The following is a 20,276-nucleotide window of genomic DNA, read 5'->3' on the forward strand; positions in this document are numbered from 1 at the left end:
TACAGTTGAGCAAGGATCGACACTCACGTCAAATAGGTCAATCCAACTGGGTTGTGTTGCGCAAGCACAATGCAGCGGCCTCCCGATGCCTTGTACCTGGGGAACAACCGGGGGCTCAGTATCAACGGATGCACGTCGCTGGATATGGAAGCGGGTGCACAGGGGTCAAAGGGGGGCCGTGAGCCGTTTCTGAAGGAGTGACGAGATGAGCGTGATTTTGGCTGGCTGAGAATTTTCTTGTCTGGGAGAACAAGCAGGATGATGGGTGCCCATGTGATGATCGTTGCGATTATGCTGACTGGCAATAGCTGAATAACAGTACACAACAGCAGAATATGCAGTGTCTGTTTGTAACAGGGTCATATGACAAAGATCACCAGCTTACTCACTTACATCAATGCTAGGGACTTTGAATTTTCGTCAGATCATAGGCTATAGATCCCTTTGGCTCGGGGAACCTGGATGATGCTCCGGTCTGCGGTCATATATGACAAGAAGCAGCACTACCACCTGCATAAAGAACAAGAACCTACAACTCAACAATTGAGTCAAATATTGCATTAGTTAGGGTATCACCGGTAAACCCCGTCCCAACTTTTATCGTCTCTATGCCATGCCTGTGTTAGTGTTGGTTCGGGTAACTGTCAAGCCAAGGTGTTTTGAGATGCTCGGTGATGGCTCAAGTACTCAGGACTGAGACAACATCTTTGAGGTGGTAGATGAATATTCAAAAATCCCCTGTAAAGAGAGACGTGTCAGGACGGGGGGTTATTCACTAGGTAGTTCTTGTGTATGTTGAGGAGTGAAAGGAGACACTCTCGGCTTCTTTGACACCAGGAACGGCGAAGAGTATTCATCCACCCCAAAAGTGCCTCACTCATGTAATTGCATCGACTGGTCAACAATTTTCAATATCGCCAGTGTATGAGTTGGGGGACCAACGGACTTACAATCCCACCTCTCAAGCCTATAAGCTGCTTCATCTTTCGTGCGGCGGCTTCGACTTGATACATTCTCCAATTACACGCCTTGACGAATCAGGATGTGCGGTGGCCGTTTGGGTAGCCCTCATCATGCTAGTCATAGATCTTGATATCCATGCCATTGCGTGGCTATCTGGCAGTAATCATTGAGGATAGCGAATGAACCAGGTTACCCAAAGTGGTCTGCTTGTTATATAGTAAAATCTTGTCTTCTTCTGTAATAACGCTTGGCCATGCCTTAGTAGAGCGTAACAAAGGGCTCAAGAGCCTGGATTGTCAAGTCTCATTCTCTGTGACAGCTGAGACCCAACCAAGCTCAGAACGACTCGTTTCAATGTACCGCGCTGCGAACCACATGCCACAAGAACCTATTTAAACCGACTAGACAGTGATTGCCCGGAAGCTTGACTAGAGAAATAGGGTGTCACGGATCTTATCTGGGCTCGTGACATGGATCACCGAAGCCAACAATGATCCTTGTCGAGTTGTGCGAGGGGTTTGGAGAAGCTTTGTATAACGAGAAACCCGGTATAGACATACCAACGATAGTTTACTTTTGTATAATATTATAAATACCACATTGCTGTCAGTGAAAAGATGTAAGATCGGAGCCGCTGGCTTTTCAAATCTTAAACAGGAGGCTGTCGTGTATCTGATGCTGATATAAATCTGCTAAGATGTGCCTCTCAGGTAACCGCGTGAGCAGTATCATAGATGCCGCTTCAAGGCAGGACATTAGGATGGAAACTGCACTGGCATTCCAACACCATACGCAGACAAGGCAGTGCTTATCGATACTCGATGACATTTCAAAAGCCCGCACTGTTTGACAAAATGCAAAGTTCTGGCAAGACTGTAAGCAGAGGAAGTTTACCTCAGATTAAGAGAACGTCTCGAGCGGTCTTGATGAACAGAGCCATCACTGGTTGGTCGATGACTGCCGTTGCTACGATATGTATATTTGTGACCTATTCTCTCATTCTTGGAACGCCAATGTTCTGTTGGATCTGCCTTAAACGAGATGTAAGTCAGCCTGTTGAGCTCTCTAGAAAGGATTCTGTGTTAGTTGACATGTCTCGGTAGTTCAGCCAGTGTCACCTGACGTTAATCGAGATGGAGCTAGGCATTGAAGATATTCAGCTTCGAGGCCCGGAGTATGGGGCGACATATACCTGAGAAGTCATGGATGCTTGGTGGCTTTAACATTTTCTCAAAGCTTGGAGCCGCAGCCGGAAGGCATGTGTCTGATTTGGACCGTTCAACATCATATCACATTGCGGCATGACCGTAATATGTTTAAGACGAATACATACCAGCTTTGGTCACAGAAAAAGAGTTAGCGCCTGTGTTACATACAATGAGCTTGATGATGGGCAGCAGTCAAGGGCGGTTTTCAACTTGTGGGTTGAGCCTCAGTGAAGCTAATTAATGATAGCGTGGCGAACCATTGGCTCATATGTTGAAGGAAACGACTCCTTATGCCGCTTTGAATTCAAGCCCTGTTGGTTGGTGGTTGGTTCCTGGCGATAACAAGACTCAAGAGTTTAGAGCTTGGACTTTGGTTTGATGGGTTTGATCAACATAATGATTGGTTCAAGCATGACTTGGGTCCCCTTTTTTCCTTTTCGTTGAACAAATGGGTCTTGCGCTTTCGTGAACTTAAAACTCGGCCATGGTCATTAGCGTTGCATACGAGGGTCTCATGACCATCTGCATTCCGCAAAGCCTATCCACTAAGCATGACTGCCCACCACCTGGGAAACTCCAACTTCCGCGACCAGTAGCCCGTGAGTGGTCGGCAGCCGCCCATTGATTGACCCGTGGTCAGCTTCGGTCTAAGTGGAGGTGATGGTGCCAGGGGCTTGATGGTCTCCGAGTCCTCAGTCCTTGAGCAGAGCGTCATCAAGATGTCGCGTAGCTAGTCACCCATGTGCCGTGGCCGCATCGGCTTTTGGCGCGACCTTGTTGATTATCTACCTGTCAAGACATGCCAAAACGGCATGGGCATCTCCGTCCCGTTCTTGCAAGATCTATCGCTCGTTCCGATATATTCGACTTGTACTTGCTGCAAGTCCAACCCAACCCAACCCAACCCAACCCACCGGCAAACAGTAGCTTAGTGCTGCCTATACCGTTGGTCTTGACAGATGTCGTCCATGGGTAGCATGACGTCTGCTGGCGCTTTCATTGGCCGCAGGTAGATCACCGTTGGCGTCGACACTCAGTAACCACGTAAAGGCAAGGTAGGTCCACACCAAGCACCATTTGATCACGCCTCGACACCACCAATTGGCATCCAACCATCACTGCCCGGCCACTGATGGTTCTACCTAGGGCTATGGCGGGACAGCGAGTTGCCCGACTTGGTACTGAAACCAACAAAATTACCCGAATACAAGCTGATGTATGCCATGTGCACGTGTGTGAGATTTATCAGATGGTGAAGGTTTGAAGATTCGTGCCCATTGCAGCTTCAATAACTGGAGCAAGCGCTCGTGCTGATCAACCAGCTCGAAATTGGCGTCGTTGAAGGCAAGGAGAATACCGCAGTTGCAAATTTCTGTGGAGGTGTTAGGGCACGACAACTGCAACAACAAGCATTCATCGTATCGTTCAATTGGACACCTGATTTCTGGATCTTGAGGTTCCAGAGCTTCAGACGTCAGGGTTCCACCCAGCCTCGTTGTGCCACGGCCCCGCAGGCGCATGTGCTCAGTGACTTCTGTGGAAAGTAAAAACGTCCATCATTATCTCGAGTTCTGGCTCTGTGTCTGCATCAGGTGGGAATCAACCGAGACCGGGTCAGCTTGGACCACTCTGACTGCCAGGGGAGGTGCCGGGGAGAGCTACAATTTGTTTTGCGCTGCCCAGTTAGCAGGTACTTGTAGATTTAACGATGTTGATGTTGGACCACCAAAAGATCTAAATGATCCCTGAACATACATAGGTATGTTACAGTGCCGATGCGTCTATAACCGTGCCGCTGACTCAACGAATACTTGTGTTGAGTCTGTTTCTCTAGCAATTTTTTATTTACAAAAATTGTCATTGGCCCTTGAGATTGTTGTTAATGACTTCGGTTTTATTTGGCTGTAATTGTGAGCTGAGGCGTTGTGAGATGGAAAGTGAGGTGACGTGACGTGACCTCTGAGGCTCTGGCTAGGAGTTAACGTAGTGTTAGTCGGTCCTTGTTCTTAATGTCATGTGAGCCGAAGTGTTCCTTTGAAGCAATGGTATTCTGATGTTACAAGTCGAAGGGAATAGTCGACGATTCTGTGCTGGCCTCGTTCGTGGGTGTTCTCCTCTCCCCCATTGGTACAGCGTCTTTGAGACCGACAATGGGCAGTGTGTCCAGAGTAGGGGATATCGGATTGCCTGTCTGCGTTGTTAATGAAGACAACCATGTGGCTTTCGGGATACCTTGACTTGCAGATTATGGTCAGTGCTTCTACCGAGCCCACTCAGGGATCCAGATGTGATGTCTAGTACATAGTTGCACGTCTCTTTTTGGCAAGATTGTAGATCTCTTGTGCCTTGGTCTCTTGCTTGCTTTTCATGATATTTTTTTTTGCTCGAATCGAACCTACATACCTGTTGATACAGAACCTCGATTGGTCGATATTCGCTAATCACGTCTTGCCCGTATGTTAACAAGGGCAATTGGTTTTCCACACAAGTTCCTGTTAGTAGGTAGTAGTATATTCAAGGCTCATAATCAATTTTTGGGTCAACTTGAGTGAAAGAGTATAGCGTGTAGGCGTAGTGTAATGCGACATATTATCTAGGTACCTGTTGTAGTTCACTGTTCATTTGACTCTCACCTTCCCTTGTCCTACTTGGTGTATAAGCCGTACCATGTAGGCAGGGATACCTTCGACCTCACCTGCTTCACATCACTCGAACCACTATTCCGATGCCCTCTTGGTATGGCAGGCAGTTCATCGGCGGAATGCAGGCATCCAAGAACTGGTATTGTTGTATCGAAAATTTTAAGGGTCGAGACTATTAACTGTCATGCAGCAAGCGATTCGGCAAGTCTATGGATCACTTCCCGACAAACCGATTATTTCGTCTCACCGATATGGATCCAATCCGTCAAGGGTACAGTATGGATCGCGATACCCTTGGATGGTCAACATCGAGCCATCTCAGGAATACATAGCTAGACAGATGCCAGGTATTGTGTTACGACAGAAGTCGATTCCCTGACTGAACTCGACCTGACCTGCTGCGTCGGTACCTTACCCTGAGGCATCTTGGCTGCCCAGACCCGACTCGATCTACCCAATTCCAGGAAAGTAAAGTACACGGTTGCATGGGATGATAGAGGTCTCGCCTGCCGGACTTTAGCGCTTGGGTACCTTCCAGGAACCTTACCCGTCTCAAGATGAGCACATGAGCAAGCCCAATGCTGCGGGTCCTCTGAATGGGCGTCGAATTTGCTCACAAGACGTTCACATATTTGCAACCAATTGCTTCGAGATCGAAGTTCATTGATCCGCGATTGATTTGGTCCTGGCGACGCGGCTCTCGAGACACAAGGAGTGTAGTTTTCCAAAAATAAATCCCCGTGCGGCGGTTCAAGCCGTTCGTCAACGAGATCTACTTTGCTGAAGAGGCGAGTAGAGCCTCTGCAAAAAGTACCTAAGTATCGTACTGTACCCTCCCCACCACCACATTGTTCAATTTCTCTACATAAGGTACCTACGCATATTCAGTCATATTCTCTGCATCTTCACGATACAGGACCCCTGCTATGAATACTTAGCTGGCATCTTTCACCTCTCATATCTGACACCGCTGTGCATCAACAGTCAAAATATGCATATGTAATTCTGGAACGAGTCCTGTCTTTCCTTCCAGCTTAGTAGCTACGAATACCTTTCTGGTTCATTAACCCCTCACACACCAACCCAAGATTTCCCCTCCTTGCCATTCCCGATACACTCCCCGGGGTCCTCAAAACTAGCTGTTACATGAGATCATTAGCGACAAAATTACTCAGTCTATTTACACGAGAGCAGATCCTAGACTTGCTTTATTTTATTTTGGACATTGGCTTTAGCGTTAAGTTTTCTTCCACTCCAAGGCAGTTTATTACTCTCCAACACTGTATATACAATTGATTTTATTAACCTGCATAAAACAAACTAGTATAGGCAGGTAGGCAGCTAAAGTTAACGGGAGCCGTTTATTTTCTCTATATTTTATTAGTTCTCGTTGACGTCTCACTACCTGCTCTCTATCCACGGCCGCTCATGCCGTCACTCTGTCGATTAAGTAGAAAACCGCCCCGCATAGCCGCCCCGTGCACGTCCTTTTGCACCATCTCTAGGTAGGTCCTGCCACAGAGCAAGCATTCTGTACCAGGTAGGTATCTACCAAGCCTCGGGGGGAAATAAGACGTCGGACGCTGCTAGGGCGAATTTGGGCGTCTGACGTCCGAAGTTTTGTTTCCCCCCTAGCCAAGGTACGGAGACTAGGTGCCTTTCAGATCGAAGAGTACCGCCCAAGACGCTGTTCTTTAGTATCATCTCAGGTTACTTAGTAAGTACCTTAGTAGGTACTCACTTGTAGTAGTATTTACCTTAGCTCCAGTACTAGGTAGGTAACCTACCTTAGTAGTCAGGCCGTTCGTCAAGTCCTACCTATTCAGAACAGCTTCTTAGCAAGCGAGCAAGCTCAGAACCAACATAGACGAGGCTTAATTTAGCCCAGCTCAGCTCAGCTCATTCCACCAGACTTCAAACATTCCTCTTCTACCATCATCTTTGATTGACTTCACCCACCGTTCCTAGAATGCCTCGAGGGCTTTCACACTCTCCCTTGGCCTAAGAATTCCCGCTGGGCTATATCGTATCCCATCGTTTCGCATACATCACATCGCATCTGTCTGTTCAAGCGTTCCCAGCTCGGCCTCAACCTGCCTACCATAACTGCCAACCGTCTTCTGCTGCCTTCGACGCCGTTATCTGTAAAACCTCGAATAAACCCAATCACCTAGAAAAAAGGGGACTCGCCGTGGCCTCGTTCATCTCTCATCGTATTGTTTATACCACCTGTGCCCCTGCTACAGTGCCTAGCCGCTGCATCACCACGTACGCCGCCAGAAGCACAGCTACTGCACCGCACCCGACTGCACTCACATGAACACTTGCCCATCAACCTTGAACCACCGTACCTGTGCCTCATAACAAGCCGTTCCGATTACACTTGTGTCTTTCTCCAACAAACAGAAGGCCCTTGTCACATTATTTCTTGATTGATTCAAAAGCCTCACGCATCTCACGATCATTCGGTGCAAGCTGCTGCGACTACATACCTAAGATCTCGAGGTCACCAGCACAATTGACTCCCAACTAAGCGATATCGTCATCATTTTTCGTGTCGCCTGCATCACACATAGTAAGTCCATCATTCAATACATGCCTCTCTTCAGCCTACCAACCTTTCCCATGCATGTATGCATTCTTTCCTTGCTGTACTTCCATTTTTCGAAATTCCTCAATTATCATCAGTTCCGGAACGCCTTTATTTTCATCCTTCGTCTTCTCTGGCTGCATTCTATCGATGGGCTGTCACGAGCGTGCCCCATCAAGCCAGCACCCCGCCCCTTCAGACCCGCTTGGTGCCAGCCCCGTGCCCGCACTCCCTGAGCTTTCACTCCCCTAGCACCGAGTACACGCCTTGTTACCCGTCGCCTTATCCCCTGGATTATTTCGAGGCCTTCTGAATCAAAAAGCTCGTCTGGGCATCAAAGTTGAGAGCGTGGATAGCCAGCCTCTTTTTTATTCAAAGCCAGCAATGACTGCGACTGCAGCTACCTCCACTACACATCACTAGCATCCAAACGTCAATAGCCTGAGGTGCAGAAACGGGCGGGAGAGAATCGAACACCAAAAGGAAGAAAAAGAGAGAGACAGAATAATAAAACCTTCCATCCTACCCAAACAATCCATGCTGGTAAATGCATGCGTAGCATAGCGCATCCTGCCGCACTCACGTTCGCACGCATACGCACACGCACACTCGTCAAGTCAACGACTTCACCCTTCCTGCCTCCCTCCTTCACTCACTCACTCATTTTGTTTGTGTCTGCCTTGCTTCCATTCAAAAAGTCCATCACTTTAGGCCCCCGTCCCTGCGTGATCAGTCAGCAAAGCAAACGCCGCCTCTGAAGAACGAAGCCTGACTGAACAAGGCTTGTCCGTCCCTTCACCTAAACTTGCGCCTGCACCTGCACCTGCACCTACATACACCTACGTCGCCACCTCTGGCTCTACCATACCTTTTTTACCTTACCACTCATTCCCATTAGTACCTCGATCTATCTTTAGGCCCTGTCCCCCCGGCGTCCTTTTTTTTTTTTACCCTCGCTACCAGCAGCTTTTTATACCCCGTCCCTTGCCCACTTTCTCGCGCCCACTGTTCCCTTTCCTCCCCTCCCTTCCCCTCTGCCCCGCTCCCCCTCCAGCCTGTCCCGTGCCACCAAAAACACCACCGACTCTCCCCTCGGTTTTCTCTTTGTTTCCCCAGATACCCTTGGCCTTGCCAATTTCGTGCGCATCGTCCTCGTTGTTGCCTTCGACTCACAAACAGTTTATAGTCTACTTGGATTAACGGCATCGTTTCTCATCAGCCAGAATTTCCTTGGTTGACGAGCTTTTACGTGCAGAAATAACCTCACGAGTCGCCCCTCTGCGCCCGTGCCGATACCCTGCTCGACCGAGACATCGCCCATCGTCATTCAAGTGTCGTACACTTGTCTATTGCGCAAATCTAGCTTTCCATTGAAGGAACATCGCTACCCAACTTCTTGCTTGCCTTTCAGCATTGGCTCGTTCCATTCTGCCCATCACGGCCCACTTAATAGCTCCTCGCATATTCTCTTTTGTCGAAACGCCCAGGCGATTTCGTTCAACTCTATTTGCACTCGCGCCTTGACTAAGATTCACGCATTCAAACCATGTCGGCTCATCGGCCAAACGCCTTCAACAGCCTCCGGATGGGAGGTTAGTACATCCTCCCTGTCATTGGGCCTGCATGGGCTTGGCTTGATGTATGGTGCCTGAACTGACATAATTGCAGAGGTTATCCGCGAAAAGGTTCAGGATGGAATTACCGGCGAGACTCGGGACCTGCAGTACACGCAGTGTAAGATTGTAGGAAACGGCTCTTTCGGTGTCGTCTTCCAGACCAAGCTGTCACCATCAGGAGAGGATGCTGCCATTAAGCGGGTTCTTCAAGACAAGAGGTTCAAGGTGTGTACAATTAACACAGCGTACTATGGCCTGTTCGTTAACCTTCGTTTCAGAACCGTGAACTACAGATCATGCGTATTGTCCGTCACCCCAACATCGTCCAGCTCAAGGCCTTCTATTACTCCAATGGCGAACGTGTATGTGATCTTGCCTAGCTAGTCATCTGTTCTTTCCCGCTAATTCCCTCATAGAAGGATGAAGTTTACCTGAACCTCGTTCAAGAATTTGTGCCCGAGACCGTTTACCGAGCCTCTCGATTTTTCAACAAGATGAAGACAACCATGCCTATCCTAGAGGTCAAGCTTTACATCTACCAGCTCTTCAGAGCCTTGGCCTACATCCACTCTCAAGGTATCTGCCATCGAGATATCAAGCCTCAGAATCTTCTTCTCGACCCCAACAGCGGTATCCTCAAGCTCTGCGATTTCGGAAGCGCCAAGATTTTGGTCCCCAACGAGCCTAACGTTTCCTACATCTGCTCCCGATACTATCGTGCACCCGAACTCATCTTTGGTGCCACGAACTACACAACAAAGATTGGTAAGATCACGTGTAAAACCTGTTTACTTAATTCCATTCGCTAACTGTGATTAGATGTTTGGTCAACTGGATGTGTGATGGCCGAGCTTATGCTTGGTCAGCCTCTTTTCCCTGGCGAGTCAGGTATCGACCAGCTCGTTGAGATCATCAAAGTTCTGGGCACACCTACTCGGGAACAGATTCGAACAATGAACCCTAACTATATGGAGCACAAGTTCCCTCAAATTAAGCCTCATCCTTTCAACAAAGTCTTCCGAAAGGCGGACGCCAACGCCATTGACCTCATTGCTCGCCTGCTCGAGTACACCCCCACCGAGCGACAATCTGCAATTGATGCCATGGTTCACCCCTTCTTCGACGAGCTTCGTGACCCCAACACCAAGCTTCCCGACTCGCGACACGGAACTGGCCAGCTCCGTGAACTCCCCGCTCTCTTTGACTTCACTCGTCACGGTATGTGAAACTTTGTTATTCATGTCAATGACAATATAGCTGACATTATAATAGAACTCTCAATCGCTCCTAGCCTGAACCAGAAGCTTGTCCCAGCACACATTCGCCCCGTTCTCGCATCGCAAGGCCTTGATATCGACCACTTCACACCCTTGACGGAGCAGGAGATGATGGCGAAACTGGATTGAGCCGGCCTCGCGTCGAGGCAAAGGGTAGTTGGCATATGCTTTTACCCTTCTCCGGCTCTCCGCGGCTCTGGAAGAGACCTGCCTCGTCCACTCCCAGTACCGAGCTGAGCAAAGGTGGCTGGGAGCAAGGGCCCACCAAAGCCTGACCAGATGGCGAGCAGGCCCTGGAGCCAACAGCGTCGGTCTTTAATATATAAGGCACGGTGTACAGGCGTCGAGGGCCAGCTGAGAAGGTCTGTTTGTTCTGGTGAGCGTTGGAGTCTTTCCCGGTAGGGAGGGGATTGGGCTTTGTGCTTGCCCTTTATACGAACCCGCTCTCAGTTTTGCCACAAGGCTAGTCACGAGGAGGGATGACCCCATTGACGCATATCGCAGGGAATTACGTTTTTAGACCACGTTTCGATGCATGGCGGATAATAACCGGTGCTATTTTTTCATTGTATGCGCCTCAGGGGTGGAACCCAATGCTGCGGCAATGGTTGGCTTGGGAATGATGAGATAACATTTGTTGAATTCTTCTTTTTTGGTACCGTGTTCTGGCTTGCCATGGTTGCTCGGAGAGTCGCGATCCTGATGTTGGTTGGAGGTACAGGAGTGAAGGCGAATGGTTTACTCGGCCTGGTTTTACCTGCAGAGGACGCAGCCCGGCACCCGGTATTGTTCTTCATGCTGCAACGAAATTATCAATTGAAGCTGGCTATGGATGGCCCTGTGGCATCTTACTCTCGCTTTCCCGAAGACGTGGAGGAGTTTGGCATTATTTGGTCTAGTCGTCAATGGTCCAAGACGATATAAAGAATAAGGGACTGGTTATGAATTGCAATAAAAGGCAGAAAGAATGAACGATGTGATGCATTGAAGGACGTTGGGAGGGTTTGACGTCTTTGAAAAGCACGGAGCTTTTATTTCTAGACTTCAAATGCGCAAGTTGATTAAATTTATATGATTGTTTACTTCAATTTGTTATGTCTTTATTCTGGTTTGCCTGGGGAAGTATTTGAACTCGGTAAATATTGTATTCTATGTCGGGCTAAGTTGTATATGTAAATCGACTTAAGAATTGGCGATTTTATGGTCTTTGCCGTTTTTAAACTCACAACCACTTATGGGGAAAACAAACTCAAAGCTGTTTGGAAAGGTTTATTTGTTTGACATTTGTAAATTCAGCGGACTGCGTTATCTCAATTCTCAATTATCTTGACCAAGAAGTCGATGTAAGGTTTGAAAGAATGCCTCAGGCATACACCTTGCTCAGGTGTTAGCGTGTTAGCCTCGCGATACCTTACCCCTAGTAGCGCCTCATGCTCCAATCCGAACCTTGTTCATGCACCTTAGCTTGCTCGCTTTGTGCACTATCCCTGCACATTGTTTCCCTTGATTAACTTTTAGCAGTGACGCAGCCTCACACTTTCACTTCACAAACTTCATCCACCACCAATATCGACCATCATTGATACACGCCGAATTGCTATAACAGGACGAGGACAACATCATGGCCGACTACGATAGAAGACCTCCGGGTGGCTACCGCAAGCGAAGATATCGAGGTCGGTAGATTAACATCAATGCAAGACACGCGATGTTGTCGCGTTGTCTCTAATGCGCCTGCTAATATGCTGCCCTACAGATGACGATGACCAATACGATCGCCGAAACCAGCGGAGACGGGTTGATCCTGCGCCCCTTCCTGTGCGCGTCCGACGACAGCTTCTTAGCATCGCGGACTCCCCTTTGCGCCGATGGGCAGAAGAAGTTCAATCCATTGCGCAGATGGTGGCCGAAAACTACGACGACGAAAACCTTCGCAGGACATTCCTCGAACTTGTGACACAGCTCCTGCTCGAACAGCCATTGAAGACACCCTTCGTCGCCGCCGTCGTTCTTATCATCAACACATTGAAATCCGAATTCGTTGACGAGATCCTTGCAAGTATCACGCAAATCACAGCAGAAAAGATCGCACAGGGCGAATGGCGTGACGTGAAGCTGCTACTCAAGTTCTTAGCTTGTCTGCAGTCTCTTCTTGAGGGAGATGGTCTTTTCCCAATTTTGGAGGAGCTCTTTAGCCGAGCTGCGGACCTCCAGACAGCTAGCTCAGATGACGTGAGTTTCGAACATCTGCAATTGAATTCTATTTACTAACTCCAGGCAGACCATTGGTACTGAGATTGTTAAGATCATTCTTCTCACCATCCCCTACATTATGGTCTCCACTCCGGGACAATTCCAGCAGAAGGCCGCGGAATTGATGGAAAAGACAGACATCATTGCGTCGGAGCCCCATGCCCTACAGACCCTTGTTGACCCCTATCACCCCGAAGGCAAGGAGGAGAGCCCCGGCACATCGCTGAGCGTGTGCATGCTGCTCCAAAAACAACTTCAATCCGAAGCTGCCAACAACTGGGAGCTATCGTGCTTGCCACGGCCCTGGGAGATGCCTTTGGAGGATATTGAGGCGCAAGACAAACTCTCGAGTGCGCCCAAACACGCGCTTCCCGAGATTTCTATCCCTGCGACTGTCATTGCCGGGCCTCGCCCTCTGTTTCCTGAGATTTACTTCTCCGTATACACTAATCAGGATATACCTTCAGTTCCTGCCGTCACCGATATTGCTTCCTCTCTTATCCGAGACGGTCTTCTCGACACAATCAACATTTTGGACTTTAACCGTAACGTCACGGCTCGCTACTTGATGGATTTGGACTGCTACTTCGCTGACGGCACTTTTGTTAAACGAGCTACACCTTTCGACGAACTAAAGAATTTCCCAACGGGAAAGAACACATGGAAACCTGAGGATGTTGCTGTTGACACCGTCTTCTCACAGCTGTTCCAACTGCCTATTCCCGAACGAAAAGTCGTGTACTACCACTCCGTTCTTACCGAAGCTTGCAAGCTGGCACCAGCAGCCATTGCACCCAGTCTTGGTAGGGCGATCCGATACATGTACCGAAACAGTCCGCGCATGGATCTGGCACTGAGCTACCGCTTTATGGACTGGTTTTCCCACCATCTCAGCAACTTTGGCTTCACATGGAAGTGGGCCGAGTGGGTAGACGACGCTCAACTGCCTGATTATCACCCCAGCAAGTGGTTCCTGAAAGGAGCACTTGATAAGGAGGTGAGGCTCAGTTTCGCCCAGAGAATTCAGAAGACTCTGCCTGAGCCTTACCTGCCTCTGGTAGGCCCTGAGAAGGAAAAGGATGTCCCTGATTTCAAGTTCAAGAACCCTGGTATGTACTTTGTTGTGTCGTGAAGCCCAGACAACTGACATGCGATATAGATACACCATTCTCCAAGGAGGGCATGGAAATCGCCGGTCTTCTGAGAAAAAAAGCTGCGGATGAAGAGTTTCAACCTTTTATCGACAGCATCCAGTCCCAAGCTTCGGAGCAATCACTGGATCCCTTGGTTGCTAGCACAGACGTCTTTATGACCGCCATCTGTTGGGTTGGCTCCAAGTCGTTGAGCCATGTTCTGGCTTGCATCGACCGGGCCAAGGGCAGACTGCTTGAAGCCGGCAACGCTTCAGAGGCGGCGCGTGCTCAGATCATTTCAGCACTTATGAGCTACTGGCATGCGCACCCCGGTATCGCGCTCTCCATCACCGAGAAGCTTCTCAACTACTCTATTCTGACCCCAATGACCGTGGTGGACTGGGCCGTTGTCGCCAGCACACCCGCAAACGGCGCCAATGGAGGCGAGAGTCTAGCTGAGCCACATGTCTTCGAGCTCGTCTCCAACACACTCACCAAGGTTGCCACTCGCAGTCGCCAGGTGATTTCTTCTCCTGATACCGACGACGAGACACGTGCCAGGGAAGTCAAGTCAATCCGTGACCTTTTCCGTGCTACAAATGATGCCCTCATTAGCTGGGCCGGGGGAAGTAAGGACGAGCTAATGGAAGAAGGCGACGGATCAAGTGATCGCGAGGCCATGATCCGACGATGGGGGCAGCGATGGCTGCGCGTCTTCAACAGAATGGGCGCTGTTGAGGAGGCGTTTGCTCTTGAGGCTGCCAAGAATGTAGGCAAAGATAACATGGTAACTGATGGAGCAGAGAATTAGAGGAATTAATTACAATGTTGTGGTGGCGAGAGGTGATAGATAGGAGCTGTATTTTAGAAATGGCCATATGCTATAAGGAGCTCACTTGGTGTAGCTTCCTCTCGAGAATTATAGGTACAGGCAGGAGCTGAGGCGAAATTTTTCTAATACCATGCACGTTAAAGAGATCTCTTGCCGGATTCATCATTCAATTAGACATAGCCATGGCATGTTACAAAATTCCCTCTGGTGTGCCATTATATGACGAGCAAGACTCATAGTGTCTAAGCAAATGTGTCGTGGTCACACATTTAATTGCCTTCATACTGGTGATGTTATTCGGTCACATTTACTCGTGTACTTGAAGGATGTGGACACACGTTTGATGTCGTTCATACATAAGTCATAACTCAATTCATATGCAACACTTAACACTCCTCATCCTTGATAGTATCCACTTGATGCTGGAAATCAAGACCAAACACCCCAAAAGGACCATGCTGCCGATAGAGCCTATAGAATACATACGCGCCGAGCTAATGTTGAGGGTATCATCTTTCAGTCCCTTGAATCGAAAGCAATCTAATGCAAATAAAAGAAAGTTAGGGCGTAGAGTAGAGGGGTCGCCTGTCGATCTCATCATATAAGGAGATTTCTTTTGATGCGCTGAGGTAATACAGCTCTGCCAATCACGAGCTGCTCGGCAGCTTGGGACGCCTCGCCCAATTTTTTGAGCTTATCCATGAGATGACTATTGTTCAAATGTTAGTCGATCAATGTTGTCTGACACAGGGTGAGGGCGTCTTCGAAATCCGTCCATCATCGACCTGAAATTAGGCGTGGTAACAGGTACGGAAGCCTTCGGGGATGATACAGGAGTCTGGGGTTGGTACAGGTGAACTCTCACAGGGCTGTTGGTCAGGGTTGGGGTTGACGCTGCTGTGTCGGTTTCATCCGTGGTTCCTGGGCCACGGGTCGGGGTTTTGGGGACGGGAAGGAAGGGAGGGTTGTTCAACTCGACGAGTATCAGGAAAGGCTTAAAATATACGTACTTCACCGGAAGATGTCCACGTGAACCCTCCGTCCTTGCGAGACTCACACGGTTCATCTGTCGCTCGTGCTCGTGAAAGTGTTGCCTGATGCGTTCACGACAGTCTCGAATATCACCACCGCGGACTACGTATCCACAATCGTCTTCTTCGCAAACCCAGGTCTCGTCCGGGCCGCGTGGAATAGTCGTTGGTATGTTGTCTGCTCTGAGGAAAATTTTGACAAGCTTCTCGGACGAACTAGGAGCCGGTTCATCCTCAGATGAACCTAGCTGGCCCTGGTTTTCAATCACGTCGTCTTCGTCGGAAAAATAATGTGATCTTTTCGGCTCGGCTCCTTCATCCTGCGAGCCGCTGTCCACATCAGAGTGAGCTCGCTTTCTGGAAGCGGTTGTTAAACGAAGGCTGGACTTTACGCCGGATGGACGGCCTGGCCTTCTGATACTTTTGCCAGCTGGCGATGAACGAGCGGGACTTGAGAACTCTCCATTGACCGGTCTCGTAGGTGTTCCGATTTGCGCGAGGGGAGATGGCTGGGCCAACTTGCTAGAAAGCGCATTGCTCGATTGCTTGCGTCGCATTACGCGGTACGGGAAATCGGATGGCCTGATGGCCACAGGGTGGAATGGTTTCTTAGAAGTTTCTTCAAGCCAGGAGTAGAAACCATGGTGCTTGTACTTATCCTTATCAAGCGCCTGGAGCAGAGCGCCCGCGTTGTAGTGAATTACTTCTTCAATTGGGACCCTGTAGGATGCTTTCTGGTCGCTTTTGTAGTTGGGAAATTTGTATTTCGTCCAGAGCTTATACATAGCCGCCGAATGAGTGAGGCCAGCCTTGGAATGTTCAGTTTCCGCATATGCCCACTCAATAGCGTTTAGGACACTCTGGAAGGGAGTTTCATTTGCGCCGGTTACCGAGGAAGAGATCTCACTTGGGTGAAGGGTGAATGATGGTGTGCTTATTGATGAATGAACGCTGGCTGGTCTTGGGATCGCCGACGTGTCCCTTGAGATTTGATTAGAGCTCACCAAGTCGATGATTTCAGGGTTGACCCTGTGACTAGTAGAGCGTGACCGTGACGCTGGTTGTGGTGGCGGGCTGTCATCGAGTTCGATGACCTCTGGGGTGGCATTGCTAAGAGCGACTGATGGAGCTGACGAGCCATTGCGAGTTCGTGAGGGGAGTGTCTGGGGTACCGATGGCCCGCTGATCTCTATGGAAGGAGACGGAAGAGGCTCAGGCGGTTTATCCAGGCGCTCAGTTTCTTTCGTGTAAATATCCTAAGGGTCTGTGTTAGTCTAGTTTGCCGTGGGGCAGAGGAGTCTTCTACTGACGGGATGTCTTTTAATCAACCACTGGTAGAAAGGGGTAGTTCGCCAATCAAGTTCGCTGCTATCTCCAGTGCACTGTGCGATCAAAAATGATGCATGTTTATCACATCGCGAAATAACGTCTTCGAGTGTCGAGCCGTCTCCGATCTTGGTGGCATACTTAAAAAAGGTTAGCAAGGCCGCATGCCAGTTTAGATGTCAGTTTAGAATGAAGTGGCCTTGAGCACAAACCTCGTGGAAAACATGATGAAGGTCCCTCTCAATATCCTTTTTACCCTTTTTTGTTTTCTTTGGCTTTCTGTCGCTGTAAATAGCCAGTATGCGATAATAGAGTACCACAGCCTCTCGCATCTGTCTGTAGATGGGTGCGTATGCTTTTGACGGATTGAGCTCAAACCAGGCACATGTACCCGCAACCCAGATGATCGGCGAATCATTCTTGTCTTCACCAATAGAGTACAGAACGCATTTCCTGACTTCTAGCTCGACCGATTTGCGGACTTTCATGATGACTAGAACATGTTATTAAACGTAATGTGTAAGACAGTAGTTGGGACACAAACGGTGCGCCCTCTGCGCTGGATCCTCCACAAGGCAGGTCCCGCGGATAATGAATGGTCCACGGTCAGCTACATGAAGGGCATTTTCCATAGTTTGTTCATCTTGGTTTAGAACGATGGCGTCCTTGAGTTCAAAGCAGGTCTCAGGGTCGACACCGGAATGGTTGAATCTCATAACCGATTTTTCCTGGCACCATGACATCTTGCTTCCATCTTCGGTGTCGACACTCGATGTGGATGCGCGGCGGCGACGCCCGGCCATGTTTGCTGGTTTATGTTCCGATGGAGCCCATGGAGCGGTCGGTTTGGGCTGTTGATCCGCACACTCGGTGATGGCGACAGGGAAACGAATATAAACCTGGAATGGCCAGGTATTTGTTAACGAAAAGTTGCTTTTGGCCCGGAGAAGAGAAATTCGAGCCCACGAACTGAAATGCGCAGCGAGAGTGGACAGGCCGAATGTGGAGAGTGAGAAGAGTGCAGCGTGGATGCTTGGTGATGGTGTTGAAGTGTTGCAGCTATAATCGCAGGGTTAGTAGGGGTAACCTATGAACGCGGTCGCGCTATGGCAAGTGTAACATTGATGTGGCGGGGCAGAGCCCGGTGAAAGCTACCTACCTAGATACAGCTTCTAAGACCCATTAAAACGCGAGCTTTAAAGTGCCTGCGCTCCAATGAAGTATCTCTGATAATGACTTGTTACGGTTTGATGGGTCGACAGAATCATTCAGCTGCTCCCTATACTTTTGCAATTCATAGAAAACCTGAGAATATGGAACAAACAGGAAATATATCTCTGAGATGTCCCTATCCAAGACTTAGGAGTCTTCTCTAGGCTTAAAGTTGATCATTCCATCAACCCAGTTCTCTTTCATCTTTTGGTTATGTATTATCCGACGAAATGTCCAATTGTTTAATGTAACCTAAAGTTCTCTAGAGTTTGTTTTTAGCGGGGAATGCGCCGATAAGACTTTTTTTTCTCCGTCCTCGCATACCTAGCCCCAGGGTGCAACTTGCCTACCTATTTACTGAGGCGGGTGGTGAATGGACTCTTTTTAACCAGCTCCACCGCATCTTCACACATTACTTACTTCTTTCCCTTCATCTTTTTCTTCACTGTCTGTTCTATTCTGTTACTGGAAGCGCTTATATGCGCCTCCCAAAAAGGTATCTTAGGATGGCCACGGGTTCTATCCGGGAGGGCGTATTTGGTATGTGATTGCTCTGGGTTGATCTGATCATTCATGGAATCAATGATATTAATGCGATTGCTCCTATCCAGCCATCAACAAACCTTGCGGTCAAAGCTCAGCCCAAGTCATTCGCGAATGCCAGCAGGCTTTCAACCCTTCCGAGTTTTTCAAGCCATTGATCGAATCAGAAGTCGCAAAGCGCATGAACGAGAATGGCGGGCAGCCCGCCCGTCGCAAGGCTCTTAAGAAGGCTTCCCAAGTCAAGATTGGTCATGGAGGAACTCTCGATCCTCTCGCTACCGGAGTTCTCATCCTGGGCATAGGATCTGCAACAAAGGCACTGCCCAATTTCCTCGAATGCACCAAGACATACGAAACCACCGTTGTGTTTGGCGCCGCTACGGATAGCTACGACAGAGTTGGTCGCATCCTTACCAAGCGGCCCTATGAACACATCACTCGCGAAAAAGTCGAGAAGGAGATTGCCTCCTTCCGTGGCCGTCAGACTCAGATCCCGCCGCTGTTCTCTGCGCTGAAGATGAACGGAAAGCCCCTCTACGAGTATGCGCGTGAAGGCAAGCCCATCCCTCGACAGATCGAAGGCAGAGAAGTCGAGGTCAGAGACATTGAAATGGTGGAGTGGTACGAGCCCGGACAGCACAACCACCGATGGCCTACTGAAGAGGCCGAGGCTGCGGAGCGCAACCTGGCGGAACAGGTCTGGAGGGTCAAGAAGCAACAGGAAAGCAATAAGCCGTTGAGTCCCGAGGAGAAGCAGCAGGACATCAAAGCGATAGCGGCGCATGAATCGTTCAAGCGCAATTTTGAAGAGCGTCAGGATGCTCTTATCAAGGATGCGCCTTCAAAGAAATCGCGAAAGCCAAAGGAGTCTCCTATGATGTCGGGCGCTCTAGGAAAGCTACCACAGCCAAACTACTCCAATAAGGGACATAACCTGGTTCCCGACGCACCCGACTCGAGCACTCCACCTCCATGGAGCGATAAAGGCCCTCCAGCTTGCAAGGTGCGACTGACAGTCACATCTGGTTTCTACGTCAGAAGTTTCTGCCACGATCTAGGCGCCAAGCTCGACTCAGCTGGTCTCATGGCAGAGCTTTCCCGAACCCGCCAGAGCGATTTTGAGATTGGCAGTGAGAATTGTCTCGAGTATGAGGACCTCGCCAAGGGTGAAGAGGTCTGGGGCTCGAAGGTCGCCGGTATGCTTGAGAGGTGGAACAATGGCTTGGGAGCCGGCTCTCGAGGTCCAGCCGGCCCCTCAGTGAAGTCCCAGAAGAAAGAGACCAAGGGTCCTGGCTCTCCTACAGGGGAGCATGACAAACAACAGAACAATAAGGGCGAGAAGCGGCGACGGTCGGAATCCCCCAACGGGACAGGGTCACCACGCCGCAAGGTGGTAGCTCTTGAATCCAAGCAAGACTCCAAGCCCGTGAAGGAGCCCAAAGGGGATGTCAAGCCAGACGCCGGGAAACGCTCCGATGATGAGAAGTCATGGAACGGCATCGAAGACTGAGCTATGAGTACGACTTGATGTGAAAGACAAGACTTGACGAACAGGTATAGAACGAGGAGCACGGCCGTTCATGTCCGCTAGGATAGTTTACATGCGAAAAGGTCGATTAAGTTTAGTGTATATATAGCACGACCGTGAGA

At 49.4% G+C, this 20,276-nt stretch overlaps 4 protein-coding genes across 4 annotated transcripts; 3 read left to right on the forward strand and 1 right to left on the reverse strand.

Moving 5' to 3' along the window:
* Positions 1–8,949: 8,949 nt before the first annotated feature.
* FSST1_001725 (kinase-like domain-containing protein) lies at positions 8,950–10,425 on the forward strand (the record flags this gene model as incomplete). Its single annotated transcript, XM_083227644.1, has 6 exons — positions 8,950–8,995; positions 9,072–9,244; positions 9,298–9,381; positions 9,436–9,784; positions 9,839–10,237; positions 10,292–10,425. The coding sequence occupies 6 exons, from the start codon at positions 8,950–8,952 to the stop codon at positions 10,423–10,425; spliced, it is 1,185 nt and encodes a 394-aa protein (XP_083091907.1).
* A 1,492-nt stretch (positions 10,426–11,917) lies between these two features.
* On the forward strand, positions 11,918–14,493 carry FSST1_001726 (MIF4G like-domain-containing protein; the record flags this gene model as incomplete). The annotated part of the gene is made up of 4 exons (XM_083227646.1): positions 11,918–11,972; positions 12,053–12,528; positions 12,578–13,658; positions 13,709–14,493. 4 exons carry the CDS (start codon positions 11,918–11,920, stop codon positions 14,491–14,493), a joined length of 2,397 nt encoding a protein of 798 aa, XP_083091908.1.
* Positions 14,494–15,111: 618 nt separating this feature from the next.
* On the reverse strand, positions 15,112–17,674 carry FSST1_001727 (uncharacterized protein; the record flags this gene model as incomplete). The annotated part of the gene is made up of 4 exons (XM_083227647.1): positions 15,224–16,801; positions 16,856–17,011; positions 17,084–17,364; positions 17,416–17,674. 4 exons carry the CDS (start codon positions 17,672–17,674, stop codon positions 15,224–15,226), a joined length of 2,274 nt encoding a protein of 757 aa, XP_083091909.1.
* Positions 17,675–18,589: 915 nt separating this feature from the next.
* Positions 18,590–20,136, forward strand: FSST1_001728 (pseudouridine synthase PUS4; the record flags this gene model as incomplete). The annotated part of the gene is made up of 2 exons (XM_083227648.1): positions 18,590–18,623; positions 18,695–20,136. The coding sequence occupies 2 exons, from the start codon at positions 18,590–18,592 to the stop codon at positions 20,134–20,136; spliced, it is 1,476 nt and encodes a 491-aa protein (XP_083091910.1).
* Between the last annotated feature and the right edge of the window lie 140 nt (positions 20,137–20,276).

The sequence above is a fragment of the Fusarium sambucinum genome, chromosome IV, assembly GCF_050947815.1.
Source record: "Fusarium sambucinum isolate potato_lamoka chromosome IV, whole genome shotgun sequence".
NCBI lineage: Eukaryota > Fungi > Ascomycota > Sordariomycetes > Hypocreales > Nectriaceae > Fusarium > Fusarium sambucinum.